Here is a 24,031-nt window from a genome sequence, read left to right as displayed (position 1 = left end):
AATCCCAGCTCTGTCAATCGCCTGCTGGGTGACCTTGGGCGAGGCACTTAACTTCTCTGGGCCTCAGTTTCCTCACCTGTATGATGGGGGTTCAATACCTGTCCTCCTTCCCTCTACACTGTAAGCTCACTGTGGGCAGGGAATGTGTCTGTTTATTGTTGTCATACTCTCCCAAACGCTTCGTACAGTGTTCTGGGCACAGTCCAGTGCTTAGAACAGTGCTTTGCACATAGTAAGCACTTAATAAATGTCATCATTATTATTATTAATAAATATAAGTGAATGAACAATTGAATATTTAGATTGTGAGCCCCACATGGGACAGGGACTGGGTCCAATGTGATCAACTCATATCTACCCCCACTCTTAGTTTAGTGAGAAGCAGGGTGGCTCAGTGGAAAGAGCCCGGGCTTTGGAGTCAGAGGTCATGGGTTCGAATCCCGGCCCCGCCGATTGTCAGCTGTGTGACTTTGGGCAAGTCAGTTAACTGCTCTAGGCCTCAGTTCCCTCATCTGTAAAATGGGGATGAAGACTGGGAGCCCCCCGTGGGACAACCTGATCACCTTTTAACCTCCCCAGTGCTTAGAACAGTGCTTTGCACATAGTAAGCGCTTAATAAATGCTATTGTTATTATTATTATTATAACTGAATGAACGATTGAATATTTAGATTGTGAGCCCCACGTGGGACAGGGACTGGGTCAAATGTGATCAACTCATATCTACCCCCACTCTTAGTTTAGTGAGAAGCAGCGTGGCTCGGTGAAAAGAGCCTGGGCTTTGGAGTCAGAGGTCACGGGTTCAAATCCCGGCTCCGCCAATTGTCAGCTGTGTGACTTTGGGCAAGTCACTTAACAACTCTAGGCCTCAGTTTCCTCATCTGTAAAATGGGGATGAAAACTGGGAGCCCCCCGTGGGACAACCTGATCACCTTGTAACCTCCCCAGTGCTTAGAACAGTGCTTTGCACATAGTAAGTGCTTCATTGTTATTATTATTATCCCAGCGCTTAGAACAGTGCTTTGTACATAGGAAGCACTTAACAAATGCTATTGTTATTATTATTATTATAACTGAATGAACAATTGAATATTTAGGTTGTGAGCCCCATGTGGGACAGGGACTGGGTCAAATGTGATCAACTCATATCTACCCCCACTCTTAGTTTAGTGAGAAGCAGCGTGGCTCGGTGAAAAGAGCCTGGGCTTTGGAGTCAGAGGTCATGGGTTCAAATCCAGGCTCCACCAATTATCAGCTGTGTGACTTTGGGCAAGTCACTTCACTGCTCTGTGCCTCAGTTCCCTCATCTGTAAAATGGGGATGAAGACTGGGAGCCCCCCGTGGGACAACCTGATCACCTTGTAACCTTCCCAGCGCTTAGAACAGTGCTTTGCACATAGTAAGTGCTTCATTGTTATTATTATCCCAGCACTTAGAACAGTGCTTTGCACGTAGTAAGCGCTTAACAAATGCCATTATTATTATTATTATTATTATTTAGTGCTGGACACACAGTAAAGTGTTTAGCAGGGACTGTCACTGTCACTACTACGGCCTTGGGCCGGACAGAAGGGCCCAGCTCACCGGTCGGCCGTGCGGCCTCTCCCTCCTCTCCTCGTCAGGTACATGGCGATCATCCATCCTTTCCAGCCGCGACTGTCAGCCCGCAGCACCAAGTTCATCATCGCCGCGATCTGGCTGGCGGCCTTCAGCCTCGCCGTGCCCCAGTGCTTCTACTCCAAGATCGAGGTCGACTCCGGAGCCACCAAATGCTTGGTGGTCTGGCCAGACGACGTGGGAGAGGCCAAGCACCTCGGGTGAGGACAGGCCCCGCCGGACACCGCCCGCTTTAGATGCCGGCCCGATTCGGACAACGAGGAAGCCCCTGAGCCCGAATCAGGAACGACACGGTCCTACCGGACTAGGAGGTCCCAGGTTTAGAATAACAATAATAATAATACTTGTGGTATTTATTAAGCACTTACTTTATGTGCCAGACACTGTAATAAACCCTGGGATGGATACAAGCAAATCGGGTTGGACCCAATCTCTGTCCCACATGGGGCTCACAGTCTCCATCTCCATTTTATAGATGAGGCCCAGAGGAGTCAAGTAATAATAATAATAATGATGGTATTTGTTAAGTGCTTACTATGTGCCAAGCACTGTTCTAAGCGCTGGGGTAAATACCTTGTAAGCTCCCTAGAGCTTAGAACAGGGCTTGGCACATAGTAAGCGCTTAATAAATGCCATCATTATTATTACGAGGTAATCAGGTTGTCCCACATGGGGCTCACAGTCTTAATCCCCATTTTACAGATGAGGTAATTGAGGCCCAGAGAATCAATCAATCAATCGTATTAATTGAGCGCTTACTGTGTGCAGAGCACTGGACTAAGCGCTTGGGAAGTACAAGTTGGCAACATATAGAGATGGTCCCTACCCAACAGGGGGCTCACAGTCTAAAAGGGGGAGACAGAGAACAAAACCAAACATACTAACAAAATAAAATAAATAGAATAGATATGTACAAGTAAAATAAATAAATAGAGTAATAAATATGTACAAACATATATACAGGTGCTGTGGGGAAGGGAAGGAGGTAAGATGAGGGGGGTGGAGAGGGGGACGAGGGGGAGGGGGAGGAGGGGGGAAGTGACTTGCCCTAAGTCACACAGCTGACAAGTGGTGGAGCCGGGATTAGAACCCATGACCTCAGATGCCCAAGCCCGGGCTCTTTCCACTGAGCCGCCCTGCTTCTCTTGGCGAATCAGGTTAGAACCCGCTTTGCCATGCCGTTTCCAGCCCCAGCCCACTTTGAGGCAGTTCAGGGAGGGCTTCGTGGAGGAGATGTCATTTTAGGAGGGCTAGGAAAATGAGTATAGTGGAGGGAGTTGCAGGGAAGAGAGCTCAGGTCGATGGCAAATGAGATGAGATGGAAGTAGAGATTGAAGTAAATTCATATGTTGATGTTAAAGGAGTCGAGAATGTGGGCTGGGTTGGAGTTGGGGAGGAGCAAGGTGAGTTTGGAGGGCGAGAGCTCTAGAGCTGATAGTGAGAAGTCTCTATTTAATGCAGAGGTAGAAAGACAACTTTTGAAGGTTTTTGAGGGGTGGGGAGACTTGCAGAACAATTTGGTAAAATAATAATAATGATGTTATTTGTTAAGCGCTTACTATGTGCAAAGCACTGTTCTAAGCACTTGGGGGATACAAGGTGATCTGGTTGTCCCACGTGGGGCTCACAGTCTTAATCCCCATTTTCCAGATGAGGTAACTGAGGCCCAGAGAAGTTAAGTGACTTGCCCAAAGTCACACAGCTGACAATTGATGGAGCAGGGATTTGAACCCATGACTTCTGACTCCAAAGCCCGAGCTCTTTCCGCTGAGCCACGAATAATGATCTGGGCAGCAGAGGGAAGCATGGACTGGAGCAAGGAGAGGCGGGAGAAAGGGAGGTCAGCGAAGGGGCTTGATGCTGTAGTCAAAGTGGGTTAGGACTAGTGCTTGGATCAGCATGGTGGCAGTTTGGATGGAGAGGAAAGGGAACATTCTGGATAAATCAGATGATCAGACGGGATTTGGTAACGGGCTGAATAGGCAGGTTAGTACCTCCACGTGGATATTGAAATCCCTGAGGAGTAGAGTAGGGATGGAGAAGGGGAGAAGGAATGAGAAAAATGCCTCAAAATAGTTCAGAAAGTTGGAGGCAGGGTCTGGGGAGTGGAAAATGAAGCTGTCCGGTAATTGGAATGGGTGGTAGATAGAGGTGGATGACATGGGTTTCAAAGGAGGAGAAAGGGATGGAGGGGGTGGAAGTGACATCGGTGGCAAAAAAAACAAGCTTATTGTGTTGTTTTCATGTCAGCAGCTGTTTGGCGTGGGCCAGACTAGGTGTCTAGAACTCTGCCAGGGCCTGAAAGTTTCTGAGCAGGGATGAAGAGATCCCAAACTGGAGTAGCCCAATCCATTAGCTATTCCAAACCTGTCCGCCACTTCCAAACCCTCCTGCTTTCCACCTTGCACCTCTGTCCCCCCTCACTCTTTCACAATAAATTGTCCTTTATGGCCTGCAGTATCTTCGGAGATGAGGAACAGTGGTTCCCCCAAATCATGTTTCTGTGGGTCTCTTCTGAGTTGGGCTGTATCAGTCAATCAATCAGTCGTATTTATTGAGTGCTTACTATGTTCAGAGCACTGTACTAAGCGCTTGGGGAGTACAAGTTGGCAACATATAGAGACGGTCCCTACCCAACAGTGGGCTCACAGTCTAGAAATCAGCTTTTACCACCCCTCCAGGCTCCAGAATCAATCAATCGTATTTATTGAGTGCTTACTGTGTGCAGAGCACTGTACTAAGCGCTTGGGAAGTACAAGTTGAGAACAAAGCTTCAGAACGGATGAACCATCTCTGAACAGTCATCCCTGCCAGCTTTCACCATTATGATGCCTTCAGTCAGTCAGTCAGTCAATCGTATTTATTGAGCACTTACTCTGTGCCGAGCACTGTACTAAGTGCTTGAGAGAGGACACCAAGATAACAGACACATTCTCTGCCCACAGTGACCTTACAGTCTAGAAGGGGGACTACTTCTGTGGTCTTGGGGAGCATGAATGATCTGGAGAGCATGGGAGGGGGTGAATCTTATTTTGGGGAGAGCCAGTGGCTTCCCCTGCACTGAATCAATTGGAGTCCTTTACCTGACCCTGCAGTCCAGTCCACTTGGGCCTTTGGAGGTAACTGAAGCCACAGCTCCAAGACCACATGTTCACCAATCCCTCGGTTTTGTTTTTCTTTCCCACGTGGTTCTCCCAATAATAATAATTATAGTTCTTGTTAAGTGCTTACTATGACTATGTGTGACGCACTGTTCTAAGCACCGGGGAAGATGCAAGTTAATCAGGTTGGACACAGTCCCTGTCCCACAAGGGGCTCACACTCTTAATCCTCATTTTTCAGATGAGGTCACTGAGGGCCAGAGATGTGAAGTGACTTGCTCTAGGTCACCCAACAGACAAGTGGCAGAGCTAGGATTAGAACCCAAGTCCTTCCGACTCCCGGGCCCCTGCTCTATCCACTAGACCACGTCAGAGACAGAATCCTTCAAAGCTCTACAGAGAGCTCACCTCCTCCAGGAGGCCTTCCCAGACTGAGCCCCCTCCTTCCTCTCCCCCTCCTCCTCCTCTCCATCCCCTCTGCTTTACCTCCTTCCCATCCCCACAGCACCTGTATATATGTATATATGTTTGTACGTATTTATTACTCTATTTTATTTGTACACATTTATTCTATTTATTTTATCGTGTTAATATGTTTTGTTTTGTTGTCTGTCTCCCCCTTCTAGACTGTGAGCCCACTGTTGGGTAGGGACTGTCTCTATATGTTGCCAACTTGTACTTCCCAAGCGCTTAGTACAGTGCTCTGCACACAGTAAGCACACAGTACGATTGAATGAATGAATGAATGAACCCTGGGTTGGGAAGACCCCTTGGACTAAACACTGGCTTGTAGATTTTTGAGCCCCTTGAGGGACAGAGATGGTGTCCAATTCCCACCTCTGCATTCTCTTCCAGCGCTTAGTACAGTGCTCTGCACACATTAGGTGTTTAGTAAAGTCTATTGCTACTGACCTAGTAATGGTGTGTCACCCAAGGCCTTGTTGTCCATCCAGAAAGAGGACAGGGTGTCTTTAGCAGCCCAAGGATAAGTGCTGAGCTCCCGGATCACGCTTCTTCCAGTTTTCCCATTATGACCAGAGGCCATTTTTCCTTCCAGGTATCACCTCTCCTTGATCGTCCTGATTTACTTACTACCCCTGATGGTGATGTTTGTCACCTACAGCATCATTGGGTTGACGCTGTGGAGAAGGACAGTCCCTGGAAATCAGTCTTTCGGATCCAACCGGCAGCACATTAAAGCCAAGAAAAAGGTGGGCATGGGTCCGGTTTAGAACCGTCAGTCAACACTGGTGAGGTGCCTGTGGTGACCTGGGCATCCTACATTCTCTCTGCCCTCAAGGAGCTTACATTCTGCGGGGTGTGAGGCATAGGAGAGGAGGCCGTTCGGCAAATTGATTTTATCCCAGAATTTATTCCCACATCATGGCGTTAGGGAGCTGCTGCTGTCTCCCACTCTTCCTCCCACTCCCCTGGTCCCTTAAATCAGAGCCTGAGCTGGCCTGGTGTGCAGAAACGCCCCCGCTCCCTGAGAAGTTCGGGTCTGCTTTCCATTCCCTCAGGTAGCCCGCCAACCTCTCGGCACCGACACGTCTGCTCCCGAGCCCTGGGCCAAAGCGGCCTTCTGGAACCCGGGATCCCCAGAGAGGGACACATTGGCTTGGCCCTGCAAAGGTGCCAACTGATTCCAGGTGGATTCCCTCTGACGGTGGGTGGGTCTACAGTGGCAGGGGGCTGGGAGGAGGGAGCATCTTGGGGGGATAGAATGGGGAGAGAGCTGGTTTTAAGATGGAAATTACAATGCACAGAGAGGCATAACTGGAGAACCAGTGCTGTGCAGCGGTGGCTCTCAAATGGAAGGTCTCCCCAAAGGCCGCTGCGTAATTCACCTCAAGGACTACCTACCTGGAAGTTCGCTTTCTCCTCCACTCAGTCGTATTTATTGAGCACTTACTGTGTGCAGAGCACTGGACTAAGCGCTTGGGAAGTACAAGTTGGCAACATATAGAGACGGTCCCTACCCAACAGTCCTCCAGAAGAAGGGGAGGCTCCCATTTCCTCCCAGAGTTTCGTCCTCAGCTTAGAGCCAAGAAACGAACGCGCGGCCTCTCTCATTCCAGGTAGTGAAGACCATGGTTCTGGTGGTGTTGACCTTTGCCGTCTGCTGGCTGCCCTTTCACTTGTATTTCATTCTGAGTAAATTCAAGAAAGACATTTATGAACAAAAGTTCATCCAGCAAGTCTACCTGGCCATCTTCTGGCTGGCCATGAGTTCCACCATGTACAACCCCATCATTTACTGCTGCCTCAACCGAAGGTGAGGATGAGGAGGCTCGGGGGCTCCTGAGTGGGGGGATGGGGGTCCTTCGCATAGTTGGAATCCAATGATCCCGCCTTTTCCCGGTGGAGAACCAGGGAAGTGAGCCAGAGACAAGCAGGGTGAGGAGCCAAGTTGAGGAACAGGCCCAGGCACAACTTGTAGATACATGGCTCTGAGGTAAACCCTGACATTTCTCACTCCTGAAGATTCTCAGGCTGGATCAATTCCAGAAAGCCGTCTGGATAATTCTGGTCAAAAATATGCCTTGATCTCAATTCTTTGGTTATTTGAGGGAAAAAGTCCCACTCTAATTGGAGTTTTTTCCTTGAATGTCTGGCTAATTCAATAGGTTAGGTAGTAAGATGGGTCAACATCCATCTACAGACTTACAGGGTGCTCTCAAAAGAGATTTTTTGGGGGCTGGAAACCACAAGATAATCGAATCAATCAATCAATCGTAACTATTCATCATCAATCATATTTATTGAGTGCTTACTGTGTGCAGAGCACTGTACTAAGCGCTTGGGAAGTACAAGTTGTTAACATATAGAGACAGTCCCTACCCAACAGTGAGCTCACAGTCTAAAAGACTGTGTAACTATTGAGCACTTACTGTGTGCAGAGCACTTACTAAGCGCTTGGGAGAGTGCAATATAGCAGACATATTCCCTGCTTACAATGTGCTTACAGTCTAGAAGGGGAGACAGACATTAATGTAAATAAATAATTTACAGGTCTGTGCTGTGGGGCTGGGAGGGGGGATGTATAAAAGGATCGAGTCAGAGCCGATGCAGAAGGGAGTGGAAGAAAACTGAAGTCAAAATATATTTTTTGGTCCAAATTATGCAGATTACAGTCCTCACTCCAGTCCTTCCAGGAGCACTAGAGGGATGAGGAAATTATTTGAAGGCTACATCTTTCCCCATTGCTTCTTCTCCTCTCCGGCTAGCCCCTTTCCCAGCTAGCGGGAAACGATGGTATTTGTTAAGTGCTTACTATGTGTCAAGCATTGTTCTAAGCACTGGGGTAGATACAAGCAGATCAGGTTGGACACAGTCCCTGGCCCATATGGGGTTCACAGTCTTCATCCCCATTTTACAGACGAGGTGACAGGCACAGAGAAGTTAAGTGATTTGCCCAAGGTCATATAACAGACACGTGGAGGAGCCGGAATTAGAACCCAGGTCCTTCTAACTCCCAGGCCAGTGCTCTAAAAACTCTTGTCCTCGGACTTAAAAACGCTAATCCAAATCTAAACCACAGGAAAGTTGGTTTTTCCTTTCCCGAACCAGAAGAAACAGGCTCCTCCTCACAACCCCCTCCAAGATCATTCGTACCAGCAAACCGAGACGTAACATTCATTTATGAAGTTAATAATAATTGTGATATTTAAGGGCTTACAATGTGCCGAACACTGTACTAAATGCTGAGGTAAATTCAACAGAAGCAAATTGGGCACAGGCCCTGTCCCACATTCATTCATTCAATCGTATTTATTGAGCGCTTACTGTGTGCAGAGCACTGTACTGGATTTCACAGTCTAAGGGGAGGTTGAAAAGATATTTTATCTCCTCTAAGAGGCATTTCATGATCAATCCCTCCAGTCCTCAACCCCGTCTCCCTTCTGTGTCGTCTATGCAGTTAGAGCTGCACCCTTTGAAAATTTGGTATTCTCCCCACCCTCTGCTCCACAAACACTTATGTAAATATCTACTAATTTTTATTTATATTAATGCCTGTCTGCCCCTCCGGACTATAAGCTCGTTGTGGGCACGGAACATGTCTACAAATTCTGTAGAATTGTATCCTCCCGAGCATTTAGTGCAGAGTCCGCACACAGTACAGAAGCAGCGTGGCTCAGTGGAAAGAGCCCGGGCTTTGGAGTCAGGGGTCATGGGTTCGAATCCCAGCTCTGCCACTTGTCAGCTGTGTGACTTTGGGCAAGTGACTTAACTTCTCTGTGCCTCAGTTCCCACATCTGTAAAATGGGGATTAAGACTGTGAGCCCCCCGTGGGACAACCTGATCTCCTGGTAATCTCCCCAGGGCTTAGAACAGAGCTTTGCACATAGTAAGCACTTAATAAATGCCATCGTTGTTTATTATTAGTACACACTCAACAAATACCATTAATTAATTAATTCATTCAATCGTATTTATTGAGCACTTACTGTGTGCAGAGCACTGTATTAAGCGCTTGGGAAGTACAATTCCCAATTCCCAAGTACAATTAATTGATTGAGCCCCATGGTACACATATGGTACACAGAAATTAACTGGCTTTGGCCAGGGCACACACCAAGCAAACGGGGGAAGCCAGGATTAGAACCCCATACGAGATAAGCAGGTGCATGAAGATGGGATTTGTTCTCTGCCCAATTTCTTTGTCTGTCTGTCTGTCTGGATAGGTTTCGCTCCGGCTTCCGGGTGGCTTTTTACTGCTGTCCTTGGGCCACCGCAACTGAGGAAGATAAACTCGAACTATCTCAGCAGCCATCACTGTCCAGGAGAGTCCAAAGGAGTCAGACCAAGGAAATCTTATTCACCATGAGCGAGGTGTCTCAGCACTTTAAGGACATCTCCCAGCCCCACCAGGAGCAGGCGGGTTTCGACCCCATTTGCCACGACTCCACTAATCACGAAGGGTAGCAATCCCTTCCTGTCTCGCCGAAGGGCCGAACTGAGCAGAGACCTGAGAAACAGCACAGGGAAATTGGAAAAATCAGATTGAACAGCCCAGATCTTCAATCCCTAAGTGAAGTCATGGATCTCCATCTCTGAGGAATTCCCCAAAGAAAAACACATACTCAAGAGGGGGTTCCTGGCTAGAGCCCACGAAACCCAGGAAAACACACTTAAAAAACCATCAATGAGGAGAGATTTGGGGAAGATAGTCTTTGCCCTGTAGGTTTCCCGAAACTGATGACTTCCAAAATCAAAGGTAGAGGAAAGCAACTCGTGCAGAGTATACGAACGACATTGTGGAAAACCGGACTGAGGAGACGGATTTGAGGTCTGGGAGGGAATTTGGGGGGCAAGAGAATTGACTATTTCCTGCCACGTTTTTGGAGTCCAAAAAGTCACATGGGGAGGAAAACCGAGCGTCTAGAAGTGCTGCCAGGGGAAGTTTAACTTCTCTGAACAGTTGGTCTCAATCCGACATGCTCTAAATGATGAGCATGCAAATAACCTGGCAGTGATTTAACACCACCCCGCCACTTCCCCTGCCTATCCACCCCTCAACCTCCTCACTTACCAAAAGGATCATAATAATAATAATAATGACGGTATTTATAAAGCGCTTACTATGTAAAAGCACTGTTCTAAGCGCTGGGGAGGTTACAAGGTGATCAGGTGGTCCCACAGGGGGCTCACAGTCTTAATCCCCATTTTACAGATGAGGCAACTGAGACACAGAGAAGCTACTTTTTATTCCAATCCTTGTTTCAAAGCCTCCAGCTTGATGTAGCTATTGCCCATCGTACTTCTTTCGGGTCTGTGTGAGTTTGCCTGGTTGCACTAAAAGAAAACTAAACTGTAGCAAATTTGTTGCCACGTTTTCTGAGCCAAAGAGTACGGCTCATTTCCCTTTCAAAGCCAGGTTCAAAATAGTTGGCTTCCTCAATTTTTTTGGCAGTCTCTGTTAAGCGTTTACTATGCGCCAGGCACCGTTCTAAGCGCTGGGGTAAATACAAAGCAATGAGGTTGCACATAGTCCAAGTCCCACAAGAGGTTCACAGTCTTAATCCCCATTTCACAGATGGGGTAACTGAGTCGCAGAGAAGTGAAGTGATTTGCCCAACGTCACACAGTAGACAAGGGACAAAGCTGGGATTAGATAGCCCAGGTCCTTCTAATTACTGGGTCCATGTTCTATCCACTAGGCCACACCACTCCTCTACCCAGGGAAGATGCTGGCATTGTTATGTAGACTCCAACTGGAGTTTTCAACTGGAGGACCGGAACGAAAAAGCCGTAGAGATTGAGGTGAGGGTCCAATGGAGAGTTGAGGTGAGAAAACCGGTCACCATGCTGCGATTTTTGACCTCGACCCATCCCATCTTGGTTACACTTCAAGGCCCGCTATGCACCACCACCAGAGGCTGGGAAATCAGGTCTGCAGTTATCTCTAACCAGGTGCTCGGCTCCTGCTGGTCTTTAATAATAATAATAATTATCAATCAATCAATCAATCGTATTTATTGAGCACTTACTGTGTGCAGAGCACTTTACTAAGCGCTTGGGAAGTACAAGTTGGTAACATATAGAGACGGTCCCTACCCAACAGTGGGCTCACAGTCTAGATAATTATGGCATTTGTTAAGCACTTACTAAGTCCGGGGATGGATACAAGCAAATCGAGTTGGACCCAGCCCCTGTCCCATGTGGGGCTCACAGTCTCAATCCCCATTTTACGGATGAGGGAACCCAGAGAGGTGAAGTGACTTGCCCAAGGTCACACGGCAGAGAAGTGGAGGAGGCCGGATTAGAACTCATGACCTTCGCGCTCCCAGGCCCGCACTCTATCCACTAGGCCATGCAGCTACCATTCATTCATTCATTCAATTGTATTTATTGAGTACTTACTGTGTGCAGAGTACAGCGCTTAGTACAAGCGCTTAGTACAGTGCTCTGCACACAGTAAGCGCTCAATAAATACGATTGATTGATTGATTGCAGAGCACTGTACTAAGCGCTTGGGAAATACAAGTTGGCAACATAGAGATGGTCCCTACCCAACAGCGGGCTCTGATAAAAGCAGCATGGCTCAGTGGAACAAGCCTGGACTTGGGAGTCAGAGGTCATGGGTTCTAATCCCGGCTCTGCCACTTGTCTGCTGTGTGACTTTGGGCAAGTCACTTCACTTCTCTGTGCCTTAGTTCCCTCATCTGTAAAATGGGGATTAAGACTGTGAGCCCCACGTGGGACACCCTGCTTACCTTGTATCTTCTAGACTGTGAGCCTGCTGTTGGGTAGGGACCGTCTCTCTACATTGCCAACTTGTACTTCCCAAGCGCTTAGTCCAGTGCTCTGCACACAGTAAGCGCTCAATAAATACGATTGAATGAATGAATGATAGGAAGCAGCCCTGGCACCTCAGGTCTTGCGGGTTCATTGTCCTGCAACTGAGCAGTTTCCTTCATGTGACAAGTCTGGTAAATTCCAATGCTGTCCCCACGATCCCTTTACGCATTAAAGACTGTCCCCAACACAATAAGGATGTGTTTTGGCCTTTTTTATAGGATACGTATAGACTGTGAGCCCACTGTTGGGTAGGGACTGTCTCTACATGTTGCCAACTTGTACTTCCCAAGCGCTTAGTACAGTGCTCTGCACACAGTAAGCGCTCAATAAATATGATTGATGATACGTGGTTATCTTCCGGTGATGAGGCGGATCTTCTAATACCTGTTTTTAATGAGATATTTTTCCCCTGAGGCAGCCTCTTATTCATTGCAGAAAATGAAAGTTTGGAAAGGTGTAAAACTATCTGTTACTACCAACGTGAACGTTTCTGTTTTTTATTTGACATGCTGGATGCCGTCGCCTATAACCTGGTATGCAATCGCTTATAAATTTGAAAACATCGGGAGATGTAGGAGGATTGATATTCTCTGATTTGTTAGATCTAATCTGATGGAAGCTGCCTGGGACCTTGTTTCTAAAGCTCTAGACTGTGAGCTCGTTGTGGGCGGGAATGTGTCTGTTATTATAGTGTACTCTCCCAAGTGCTTAGTACGCTGCTTTGCACACAGTAAGCACTCAATAAATCATTCATTCAATCGTATTTATTGAGCGCTTACTGTGTGCAGAGCACCGTACTAAGCGCTTGAGAAATACAAGTTGGCATCCTATAGAGACGGTCGCTACCCAATAACGGGCTCACAGTCTAGAAGGGGGGGACAGACAGGAAAACAAAACATGTAGACAGGTGTCAAAACCAACAAAATAAATAGAATAAATCAATATTCATTCATTCAATCGTATTTATTGAGCACTTACTGTGTGCAAAGCACTGTACTAAGCGCTTGGGAAGTACAAGTCGTGACTGACTGAATGTTTCTAGGTAATTATTCTGCAGAACCTAAAAAGTAGGCATTTAAGTTTGTAGCTGTGAGAAGAACCTAAGCAATGCCGATGACGTCTAATCAATAATCTATGCCTGGTTAAACTATGTTCTGGTTGCCTTTGATATTGATCCAAATGGTTAGGAATGTACCATCCCTAGTTTTCCCTCTAGAAACACATTAGTGGACCTCTCATCCATTCATGGATTCATATAAACCTTTAGATTATTGCTAATTTTGGCCAGAAATAGAAATTTCTGTGGTAAGTGCGTCACCATCTGGGTGAAGAAATGTGTCCTTTTTTGAATAATAATAATGATAATAATGACGGTATTTGTTAAGTGCTTACTATGTGCCAAGCACTGTTCTAAGCACTGGGGGAGATACAAGGTAATCAGGTTGTCTCACGTGCGGCTCACAGTCTTCATCCCCATTTGACAGATGAGGTAACTGAGGCACAGAGAAGTCAAGTATCTTGCCCAAAGTCACACAGCTGACAAGTGGTGGAGCGGGATTAGAACCCACGACCTCTGACTCCCAAGCCTGGGCTCTTTCCACTGTGCCACGCTGCTTCTCCAGTGTGAGTCCCTGGAGGATCAGGGACCGTGTCTAATTCCCACCTGCGATATTTCCTCCCAGCGCTTAGTACAGAGCTCTGCACACAACAAGCACTTAATAAATACTGTTACTCCTACTTTTGTTTGCTTTGAGTTTACCGCTTTCAAACTCCAATGGATTCCCCCTCAGCTTGGGGTTGTGTGCTGAACGGCAATTCTGTGATCACCCCGGCTAAGGCCTTTCTTGATTTTGTGAACTTTAATCATTCAATCGTATTTATTCAGCGCTTTCTGTGTGCAGAGCACTGTACTAAGCACCATGTCACCAGCCTGTGTCTTTTCAGCCTGAAGGATCCTTTTCCTTTTAGCTTAATCCTCAGTAAGAATAATAATTGTGGTATTGGTTAAGCATTCATTTTTGGCCCAAGCACTGTACTAAGCGCTGGGGTAGATACAAGTTAATCATGCTGGACACAATCCATGTCCCATAGAGAAGCAGCGTGGCTCAGTGGAAAGAGTACGGGCTTTGAAGTCAGAGGTCATGGGTTCGAATCCTGACTCTGCCACATAGCTGTGTGACCTCGGGCAAGTCACTTCACTTCTCTGAGCCTCAGTGACCTCATCTGTAAAATGGGGATTAAGACTGTGAGCCCCACGTGAGACAACTTGATCACCTTGTATTCCCCCCCAGCACTTGGAACAGTGCTCTGCACATAGTAAGCGCTTAACAAATGCCATTATTATTATTATTATTATGAGGTTCACAGTCTGTGTAGGGGGAAACAGGCATTTAATCCCCATTTTACAGTTGGGGAAACTGGGGAACAGAGAAGTGACTTGGCCAAGGTCACACAGCAGGCACATGGCGGAGCTAGGATTAGAACCCAGGTCCCCAACATCCTGATCCGTGCTCTTCCCTCTAGGCTCCACCGCTTCCCCAGTAGAGAATTTCTCCCTTGTCTTGACCGCCCTCGGTTTCCCTTCTCTGTCCCCCTCGTCCCCCTCTCCATCCCCCCCACCTTACCTCCTTCCCTTCCCCACAACACCTGTATATATGTATATATGTTTGTACAGATTTATTACTCTATTTCTTTTACTTGTACATATCTATTCTATTTATCTTATTTTGTTAGTATGTTTGGTTTTGTTCTCTGTCTCCCCCTTTTAGACTGTGAGCCCACTGCTGGGTAGGGACTGTCTCTATATGTTACCAACTTGTACTTCCCAAGCGCTTAGTACAGTGCTCTGCACACAGTAAGCGCTCAATAAATACGATTGATGATGATGATGATGTACCTTCTCCAGCACTATTCTGTCCTGCCACAGATGCAGTGAACTGAACTACCCAGCGCATAGAACAGTGCTTTGCACATAGTAGGCGCTTAATAAATGCCATCATTACTGTCACCCAGTGCTCCAGGTGTGAAGGTATCGTGGTTGAATGTAGAGGCAAAACATGTGTCATCTGCTTTGTTTTCTCTCCCTTTTTTGATGAAGGCTGGCATTGTGGGCTCTTTCTAGGGAGGCCTTTCTGTAATCCCGGGTCCATTCTGAAAGGTCCAGAGGGGAAAATTAGAGTTATTATTGGATTTGTTAAGTGCAAATTACATGTCAAGCACTGTTTAAAGCACTGGAGCAGATTGGATGAATGAATCCGGTCAGATACAGGCTTTTGTCCCACATGGGGCTCACAGTCTCACTTGCCTTCCAAATAATAATAATAATAATGATGGCATTCATTAAGCGCTTACTATCAATCAATCGTATTTATTGAGCGCTTACTGTGTGCAGAGCACTGTACTAAGCGCTTGGGAAGTACAAGTTGGCAACACATAGAGACAGTCCCTATGTGCAAAGCACTGTTCTAAGCGCTGAGGAGTTTACAAGGTGATCAGGTTGTCCCACGGGGGGCTCACAGTTTTAATCCCCATTTTCCAAATGAGGGAACTGAGGCCCAGAGGAGTGAAGTATATACATATATATATATATATATATATATATATGTATGTATATATGTTTGTACATATTTATTACCCTCTTTATTTATTTATTTTATTTGGACATATCTATTCTATTTATTTTATTTTGTTAGTATGTTTGGTTTTGTTCTCTGTCTCCCCCTTTTAGACTGTGAGCCCACTGTTGGGTAGGGACCGTCTCTATATGTTGCCAATTTGTACTTCCCAAGCGCTTAGTACAGTGCTCTGCACATAGTAAGCGCTCAATAAATACGATTGATGATGATGATGAAGTGACTTGCCCAAGGTCACGCAGCTGACAAGTGGCGGAGCCGGGATTTTAACCTGTGACCTCTGACTCCAAAGCCCGGGCTCTTTCCACTGAGCCGTGCTGCCTCACAAAGAGCCCTGTGTATGTCTACACTGTCTTCCTCAAGTCAGCCTCATGATTACATTTGAGAAAGAAAGGGCCAGAGTGAAAAGATTTGGACAAGGACAGACAGCAAGGGAATGGCAGAGTACTGAAGTTATGTTTTCTAATTTACCCCATCAATAATAATAATAATAAGGATGGTATTTGTTAAGCGCTTACTATGTGCCAAGCACTGGATTAGATACAAGGTAATCAGGTTGTCCCGCATGGGGCTCACAGACTTAATCTCCATTTTACAGATGAGGTAACTGAGACGCAGAGACGCAAAGTGCCTTGCCCAAGGTCACACAGCAGATGAGTGGCAGAGAGGGATTAGAACCCACGACTTCTGACTCCCAAGCCCGGGCTCTTTCCACTAAGCCACGCTGCTTCCCATTAGACCGCTCGGTTCACTGGCACTGATCTTGGTCCGCTGCAAGTGAAATGAGTGTAGCTGTGGTGATTTTCTTTTAAATGTATTGAAAAAATAATCAGATCAGCTCAATCACCTCTACTTCTGCCCACCCATTCAAAATAGAGACTAGGCAGAAAATCACTCCTGCACAGACACCTGCTCTAATTAAAATAATTCAGAAAGGTCACACTAAGAGGTTAATAATTATAACAACACATATAATGATAATTATGGTATTTGTTAAGCACTTACTAGGTGCCCAGCCCTGTACTAAACAGTGGGGTAGATAACCAGAAAGGCAAATATTAACTCAGAAGCAGCGTGGCTCAGTGGAAAGAGCCTGGGCTTTGGAGTCAGAGGTCATGGGTTCAAATCCCGGCTCCGCCACTCATCAGCTGTGTGACTTTGGGCAAGTCACTTCACTTCTCTGGGCCTCAGTTACCTCATCTGTAAAATGGGGATGAAGACTGTGAGCCCCATGGGGGACAACCTGATCACCTTGTAAATTCCCCAGCGCTTAGAACAGTGCTCTGCACATAGTAAGCGCTTAATAAAAATGCCATTAAAAAAATATTAGGGAAGCAGTGTGGCCTGGTGGATAGAGCACGAGCCTGGGAGCCAGTTGACCTGTGTGCCACTTTACCGCTGTGTAACTTTGGGCAAGGCACTTAACTTCTCTGGGCCTCAGTTTCCTCAACAGCAAAATCAATCAATCAATCGTATTTACTGAGCGCTTACTGTGTGCAGAGCACTGTACTAAGCGCTTGGGAAGTACAAGTTGGCAACATATAGAGACGGTCCCTACCCAACAGTGGGCTCACAGTCTAAAAGGGGGAGAGAGAGAACAAAACCAAACATACTAACAAAATAAAATAAATAGAATAGAAATGTACAAGCAAAATAAATAAATAGAGTAATAAATATGTACAAACATATATACATATATACAGGTATATATAAATATATATATACAGGTGCTGTGGGGAAGGGAAGGAGGTAAGATGGGGGATTCAGGGCCTGATTGTCTTTTTTTATGGTATGTGTTAATCATTTACTATGTGGCAGGCAATGTCTAAGCACTGGGGTAGATACAAGGTAATCAGGCATGTTCCACACGGGGCTCACAGTCTTAATCCCCATTTTACAGATGAGGCAAGTGAGGCACGGAGAAGTTAAGTGATTTGCCCAATGTCACACTGCAGATGAGTGGCAGAGCTGGGACTAGAACTCAGGTCCTTCCGATTCCCAAGCCTGCACCCTATCCATTAGACTGTTTCTTCCCGGATTAACTTGTATCTACCCCGGTTCTTAGAACAGTGCTTGACACCTAGTAAGTACTTGACAACCACCATTCAAAAAATAAAAGTGTCTTGCAGCTCTCCCCACAGCCTAGAGTAGACAGCACAACCACAGGCATAGTGATGATGATGAGGAGGAGGAGGAGGAGGATGGTATTTGTTAAGCACTTACTATATGCCACGCACTGTGGTAATAATAATAATTTTGGTATTTGTTAAGCGCTTCCTACTACTAATAATAATGATGGTATTTGTTAAGTGCTTACTACTACTAATAATAATGATGGTATTTGTTAAGCGCTTACTACTACTAATAATAATGATGGTATTTGTTAAGCGCTTACTACTACTAATAGTAATGAGGGTATTTGTTAAGCGCTTACTATATGCCACACACTGTGGTAATAATAATAATTTTGGTATTTGTTAAGCGCTTACTACTACTACTAATAATGATGGTATTTGTTAAGCGCTTCCTACTACTAATAATAATGATGGTATTTGTTAAGCGCTTACTACTACTAATAATAATGATGGTATTTGTTAAGCACTTACTACTACTAATAATAATGATGGTATTTGTTAAGCAGTTACTACTACTAATAGTAATGAGGGTATTTGTTAAGCGCTTACTATATGCCACACACTATGGTAATAATAATAATTTTGGTATTTGTTAAGCGCTTACTACTACTAATAATAATGATGGTATTTGTTAAGCACTTACTACTACTAATAATAATGATGGTATTTGTTAAGCGCTTACTACTACTAATAATAACGAAGGTATTTGTTAAGCGCTTACTATATGCCACGCACTGTGGTAATAATAATAATTTTGGTATTTGTTAAGCGCTTACTACTACTAATACTAATGATGGTATTTGTTAAGCGCTTACTACTAATAATAATAATGATGGTATTTGTTAAGCACTTACTACTACTAATAGTAATGAGGGTATTTGTTAAGCGCTTACTATATGCCACACACTATGGTAATAATAATAATTTTGGTATTTGTTAAGCGCTTACTACTACTAATAATAATGATGGTATTTGTTAAGCGCTTCCTACTACTAATAATAATAATGATGGTATTTGTTAAGAGCTTACTACTACTAATAATAATGAGGGTATTTGTTAAGCGCTCACTATCTGCCAAGCACTGTTCTAAGCGCTGGGGGAGATACAAGGTAATCAGGTTGTCCCACAAGGGGCTCACAGTCTTAATCCCCATTTTCCAGATGAGGTAACTGAGGCACAGAGAAGCTAAGTGACTTGCCCAGAGTCACACAGCCGACAAGTGACGGAGCCGGGATTAGAACTCATGACCTGTGACTCCCAAGCCCGGGCTCATCCCATTAAACCACGCTGCTTCTCTGCAGAGCGCGGGCCTGGGATTCAGAAGGTCACACGTTCTAATCCCGGCTCCGCCACTTCCTAATAATAATGTTGGCATTTGTTAAGCGCTCACTATGTGCAAAGCACTGTTCGAAGCGCTGGGGAGGGGGATACAAAGCGATCAGGCTGTCCCATGTGGGGCGCACAGTCTTAATCCCCATTTTACAGATGAGGTCACTGAGCCTCAGAGAAGTTAAGTGACTTGCCCAAGGTCACACAGCAGACACGTGGCAGGGCCAGGATTCGAGCCCATGACCTCTGACTCCAAAGCCCGGGCTCTTTCCACTGAGCCACGCTGCACTTGTCTGCGGTGTGGCCTTGGGCAAGTCGTTTCACTTCTCCGTGCCTCAGTTCCCTCATATGTACAATGGGGATGAAGGCTGTGGGCCCTATGCGGTACAGGGACTGTGTCCAACCTGATTAGCTTGTGTCCACCCCAGCACTTAGTACAGTACATGTAACGAAAACCACTATCATTATTATTATTATTAACTGGATTAGACTTAATCCACTATCATTATTATTATTATTAACTGGATTAGACTTAATTAAGCCTCTGCCTATAACTCTTCACCGCCGTACCAACAAGGAGGACACTCTTGCCGATTCTGCTTGTAGACCCTCCGTAGCTCCTCTCCGGAAAGAACCACGGAACACCGCAGGAAGCACATCAAAAAGTTTAATGTTGGTTGGTTTGTCTTTTCCACAAATACCACTCACGCCGCCAGCACCGCCGCTGCCAGGGCACCAAATAAAAAGGACTTTCCACCTCCGCGGAACCGAGTGGGCATGCAACCCCGCGGGCAGACACTTAAAAGCTGCAGCTACGGTTTAGGAGACTCACACGGCACCTCACGACACTCAATCACAGCGCGCCCGAATGCAGACTGAGACGGGATCCGTCACCACGGATCGAGGGGACGGGGCGGGAGGGGGCCGTTAGCCATCAGGAGTAGGAAGGGAAATGGAGGCACGCCCCATTCTCTTCCAGGCCACTAAACCGACTGCCCCTAGGCTGGTTAAATCGTGGTTCGGTTAATAAGCCGGGGCAGGTCGGCGGGAGAGAATCTAATTTTCCCTTTCGGGCCGCTGGGACGGGTGGAATTCCAGAATAGGACGGGCGGGGTTCCGACTGGGCGGAAATCCGATCCCGTTCAAGCCAGCCCCTACCTCAAGCAGGAGGAGGGACTGGGATCTGAGTGATTTCGGGGTTCAGGTTCTCCTTGAGGTTCTTGGGTTGGTAAGACAACACCCTCCGAGGGTCGGCGCGGCTCCAGTGGAGACTGGCCACGGAGGGAGGGGCCGGCAGGGCGTTGAAGTAATAAAGGACGGAACCCGGGAGAGGAGGTCCTGAAGACACAGAAGGCGACACGGAAAACACAACACCACACCAAGCCTTGGGTTCTGAGGAGTGCAACCCAAATCGACAAAGAAGGCCACCGGAATCCCCAGATCTCCTCTTTTTGCCCCGGCGTCCGGCCCACACCAGAACTTTTGCAGCATTTATCCCCTTAAGGAAACGGTACACACAGCACAGGAGACGAAAGGGATGGGGGAGAAACTCCAGCAACAACATATCTGGGGAGCGGGCGTTGGGTAACGGTGATAAATCTACTCGCAAAGTGGCCCTGTCCCCAAAACAAAATAAGGTGAGAGACCGTCACACAGGAGACAATTCCAACGGAGTCGTTCAGTGGCTTCTTGCTTGCCCTGGAACCACCCTGATTTCTCATCCGGCCTCTGGGAGGTGAGCGACAGGATTTATCTGCAAGTGGTCATACGTTTCACACAGAGCACTGGTACGGATGATCAACTAGGTCTGAGGGAAAAAAAAGAAGCTTCGGAGGGTTGGGAAATGCCCTCTCAAATCAATAAATAAATTCCTTTGATGGCGGTACCGATGGGAAACCGACTTGGTTAACTTACACGTGGGGAATGTACAACCGGTTGGAAAGAAAAAAAAACATGCAGACTGCAGGGGAGGGGGACCCAGGGGTGAGAGAGAGTATCAACAACACGCACACTCTATTTTGTATCCTATTTTATACGCCATTAGTTGTATAATTTTTCCATAAAGCAGCAAACTCTGGCGTGCTACCAGTTCGGATCGCCCGAAGGGCCCGCTTTACAAGAAAAGTGCTCTGAGGGCAGCAGGAGTCGACGTCCCGGCTGGGGGGGGGGTCTTAGCTCTGACCGCCGTCCCGCAGCCTCACGCCCACGGCTGTGATGAGCGCCGCCCCTTTCCCGCTGCCGTCTTCCGAGAGGAGGAATGTCACGTTACACTTGGGAGCCAGATCCTTCACTGTCTGGTGCATGATCCTGGAGAAGCTGCAAAGGCAAAATAATAACCATCACTGTGGTATCTTAAGTGCTTACTACTACTACTACTAATAACAATTATGGTATTTGTTAAGCGCTTACTATAATCATAATAATAACAGCATTTACTAAGCGCTTACTATGTGCAAAGCACTGTTCTAAGCGCTGGGGAAGTTACAAGGTGATCAGGTTGTCCCACGGGGGGCTCCCGGTCTTCATCCCCATTTTACAGATGAGGGAACTGAGGCACAGAGAAGTGAAGTGACTTGGGATTTGAACCCATGACCTCTGACTCCAAAGCCCGGGATCTTTCCACTGAGCCATGCTGCTTCATGCTGCTACTATGTGCCCAGCATTCATTCATTCAATCGTATTTATTGAGCGCTTACTGTGTGCAGAGCAGTGGACTAAGCGCTTGGGAAGTACAAGTTGGCAACATATAGAGACGGTCCCTACCCAACAACGGGCTCACAGTCTAGAAGGGGGAGACGGACAACAAAACAAAACATGTAGACAGGTGTCAAAATTGTCAGAACAAATAGAATTATAGCTATATGCACATCATTAACAAAATAAATAGAATAGTAAATATGTACAAGTAAAATAGAGTAATAAATCTGTACAGATATATACAAATGCTGTGGGGAAGGGAAGAAGGTAGGGCGGGGGGATGGACTGTTTTAAGCGCTGGGGAAGATACAAGGAAAGCAGGTTTTCCCACACGGGGCTCACAGTCTTAATCCCCGGTTTACTGATGAGATAACCGAGGCACAGAGAAGCTAAGTGACCTGCCCAAAGTCACACAGCTGACAAGTGGCGGAGCCGGGATTAGAACCCACGACCTCTGACTCCCAAGCCCGGGCTCTTTCCACTAAGCCACGCTGCTTCCCACTTCTTACTACGTGCCGAGCGCTGGACTAAGCACTGAGGTGGATGCAAGATAATCAGGTCCCACATGGGACTGACAGTCGAAGTAGGAGGTAGAACAGGTACTGAATTCCCATGTTGCAGATGAGGAAACTGAGGCACAGAGAAGTTAGAAGCAACTTGCCCAAGGTCACACAACAGGTACATGTGACTGTGAGCCCACTGTTGGGTAGGGACCGTCTCTATACGTTGCCAACTTGTACTTCCCAAGCGCTTAGTACAGTGCTCTGCACACAGTAAGCGCTCAATAAATATGATTGAATGAATGAATGAATGGTGGAGCAGGGATTAGAACCCAGGTCCTCTGACTCCCAGTCCCGGGCTCTTTCCACTAGGCCACACTGCTCTGTGAGGGGATGGGCAGGAATTTTTCCTTTTCATGTGGGCTCAACAGACCAGAAAAATCCAGGATTCGGCTTAACACCAATTACCGAAAGGTTTTGGAGAATAGGGGGAGGTCCATTTAAAAAGAGAAATTCAATCAATCAGTCGATCAGTCCACCAGATAAGAACCAGTTCTAATGATAATAATAATAAAAATGATGCCATTTATTAAGCGCTTACTATGTGCAAAGCACTGTTCTAAGCAGTGGGAAAGTTACAAAGTGATCAGGTTGTCCTATGGGGGGCTCATAGTCTTAATCCCCATTTTACAGATGAGGGAACTGAGGCACAGGGAAGTGAAGCGACTTGTCCAAGGTCACACAGCTGACAAGTGGCCGAGCCGGGGTTTGAACCCATGACCTCTGACTCCAAAGCCCGGGCTCTTTCCACTGAGCCACGCTGCTTCTCTGGATAAAAGGTGGCCCAAGGCAAAGAGCCATCTCTGCCACTTATCAGCTGTGTGACTTTGGACAAGCCCCTTAACTTCTCCGTGCCTCAGTTACCTCATCTGTAAAATGGGGATTGAGACTGTGAGCCCCACGTGGGACAACCTGACTACCTTGTATCTACGCCACTGCTTAGAACAGTGCTTGGCACATACCATCATGGGTAAGTCACTTAACTTCTCTGTGCCTCAGTTACCTCATCTGTAAAATGGGGATTAAGACTGTGAGCGCCCTGTGGGACAACCTGATCACCCTGTAACCTCCCCAGTGCTTAGAACTGTGCTTGGCACATACCATCATGGGTAAGCCACTTAACTTCTCTGTGCCTCAGTTACCTCATCTCTAAAATGGGGATTAAGACTGTGAGCCCCCTGTGGGACAACCTGATCACCCTGTAACCTTCCCAGTGCTTAGAACCGTGTTTGGCACATAGTAAGCACTTAATAAATGCCATTATTATTATTATTATTATTATTACTATTATTATTGATATGCCCTCTATCTTGGACTGATCTGGGAACAGGGAATTTAGGAGATCTTTCATGGAAACCATCACAGCTAGGGTCATTCAGCATGATCAAAGTAATCAGTAGTGAAACCACGCAACCCCACTGAAAAACAAGGGTAGAGATGTGGGGAAGGGGAAAAGACAGTGCCCATTTTACAGGGAGGGAAACTGAGGTCCATTTCCAGTAATATACAGGGAGTCGGATGGTTATCTTTTACGCATCTCAGGTGATGCTCAGATCCAGCTGTTTCAAGATGGCCCAACCTTACCTGGCCCCCTCTTTGTTGAGGCCTCCAATCCACCTCTAACCTCATTCTCTGGTGGAAAAGCATTTTATACTCTCT

At 46.5% G+C, this 24,031-nt stretch overlaps 2 protein-coding genes across 2 annotated transcripts in view; one reads left to right on the top strand and one right to left on the bottom strand.

The window, feature by feature from the left end:
• TACR2 (tachykinin receptor 2) overlaps window positions 1–19,994 on the top strand; it is a gene marked incomplete at its 5' end in the record, with an annotated part of 44,991 nt that extends 24,997 nt beyond the window's left edge. The window contains 6 exons of the mRNA XM_038743395.1: window positions 1,622–1,816; window positions 5,775–5,928; window positions 6,796–6,992; window positions 9,403–9,639; window positions 12,438–12,552; window positions 19,722–19,994. Of these exons, the coding sequence (XP_038599323.1) occupies window positions 1,622–1,816; window positions 5,775–5,928; window positions 6,796–6,992; window positions 9,403–9,639; window positions 12,438–12,552; window positions 19,722–19,994 (1,171 nt within the window). The remainder of the gene's footprint in view (window positions 1–1,621; window positions 1,817–5,774; window positions 5,929–6,795; window positions 6,993–9,402; window positions 9,640–12,437; window positions 12,553–19,721) is intronic.
• The window catches only part of HK1 (hexokinase 1), a 123,442-nt gene continuing 119,179 nt past the window's right edge, over window positions 19,769–24,031 (bottom strand). Inside the window, exon 18 of the mRNA XM_038743630.1 lies at window positions 19,769–21,431. Within this exon, the coding sequence (XP_038599558.1) occupies window positions 21,287–21,431 (145 nt within the window). The 3' untranslated portion in view covers window positions 19,769–21,286. The remainder of the gene's footprint in view (window positions 21,432–24,031) is intronic.

Source organism: Tachyglossus aculeatus, chromosome 3 (assembly GCF_015852505.1).
Source record: "Tachyglossus aculeatus isolate mTacAcu1 chromosome 3, mTacAcu1.pri, whole genome shotgun sequence".
NCBI classification, from domain to species: domain Eukaryota; kingdom Metazoa; phylum Chordata; class Mammalia; order Monotremata; family Tachyglossidae; genus Tachyglossus; species Tachyglossus aculeatus.
The sequence above is the reverse complement of the archived record's forward strand: the minus strand, read 5'-3'. Positions and strand labels throughout refer to the sequence as shown.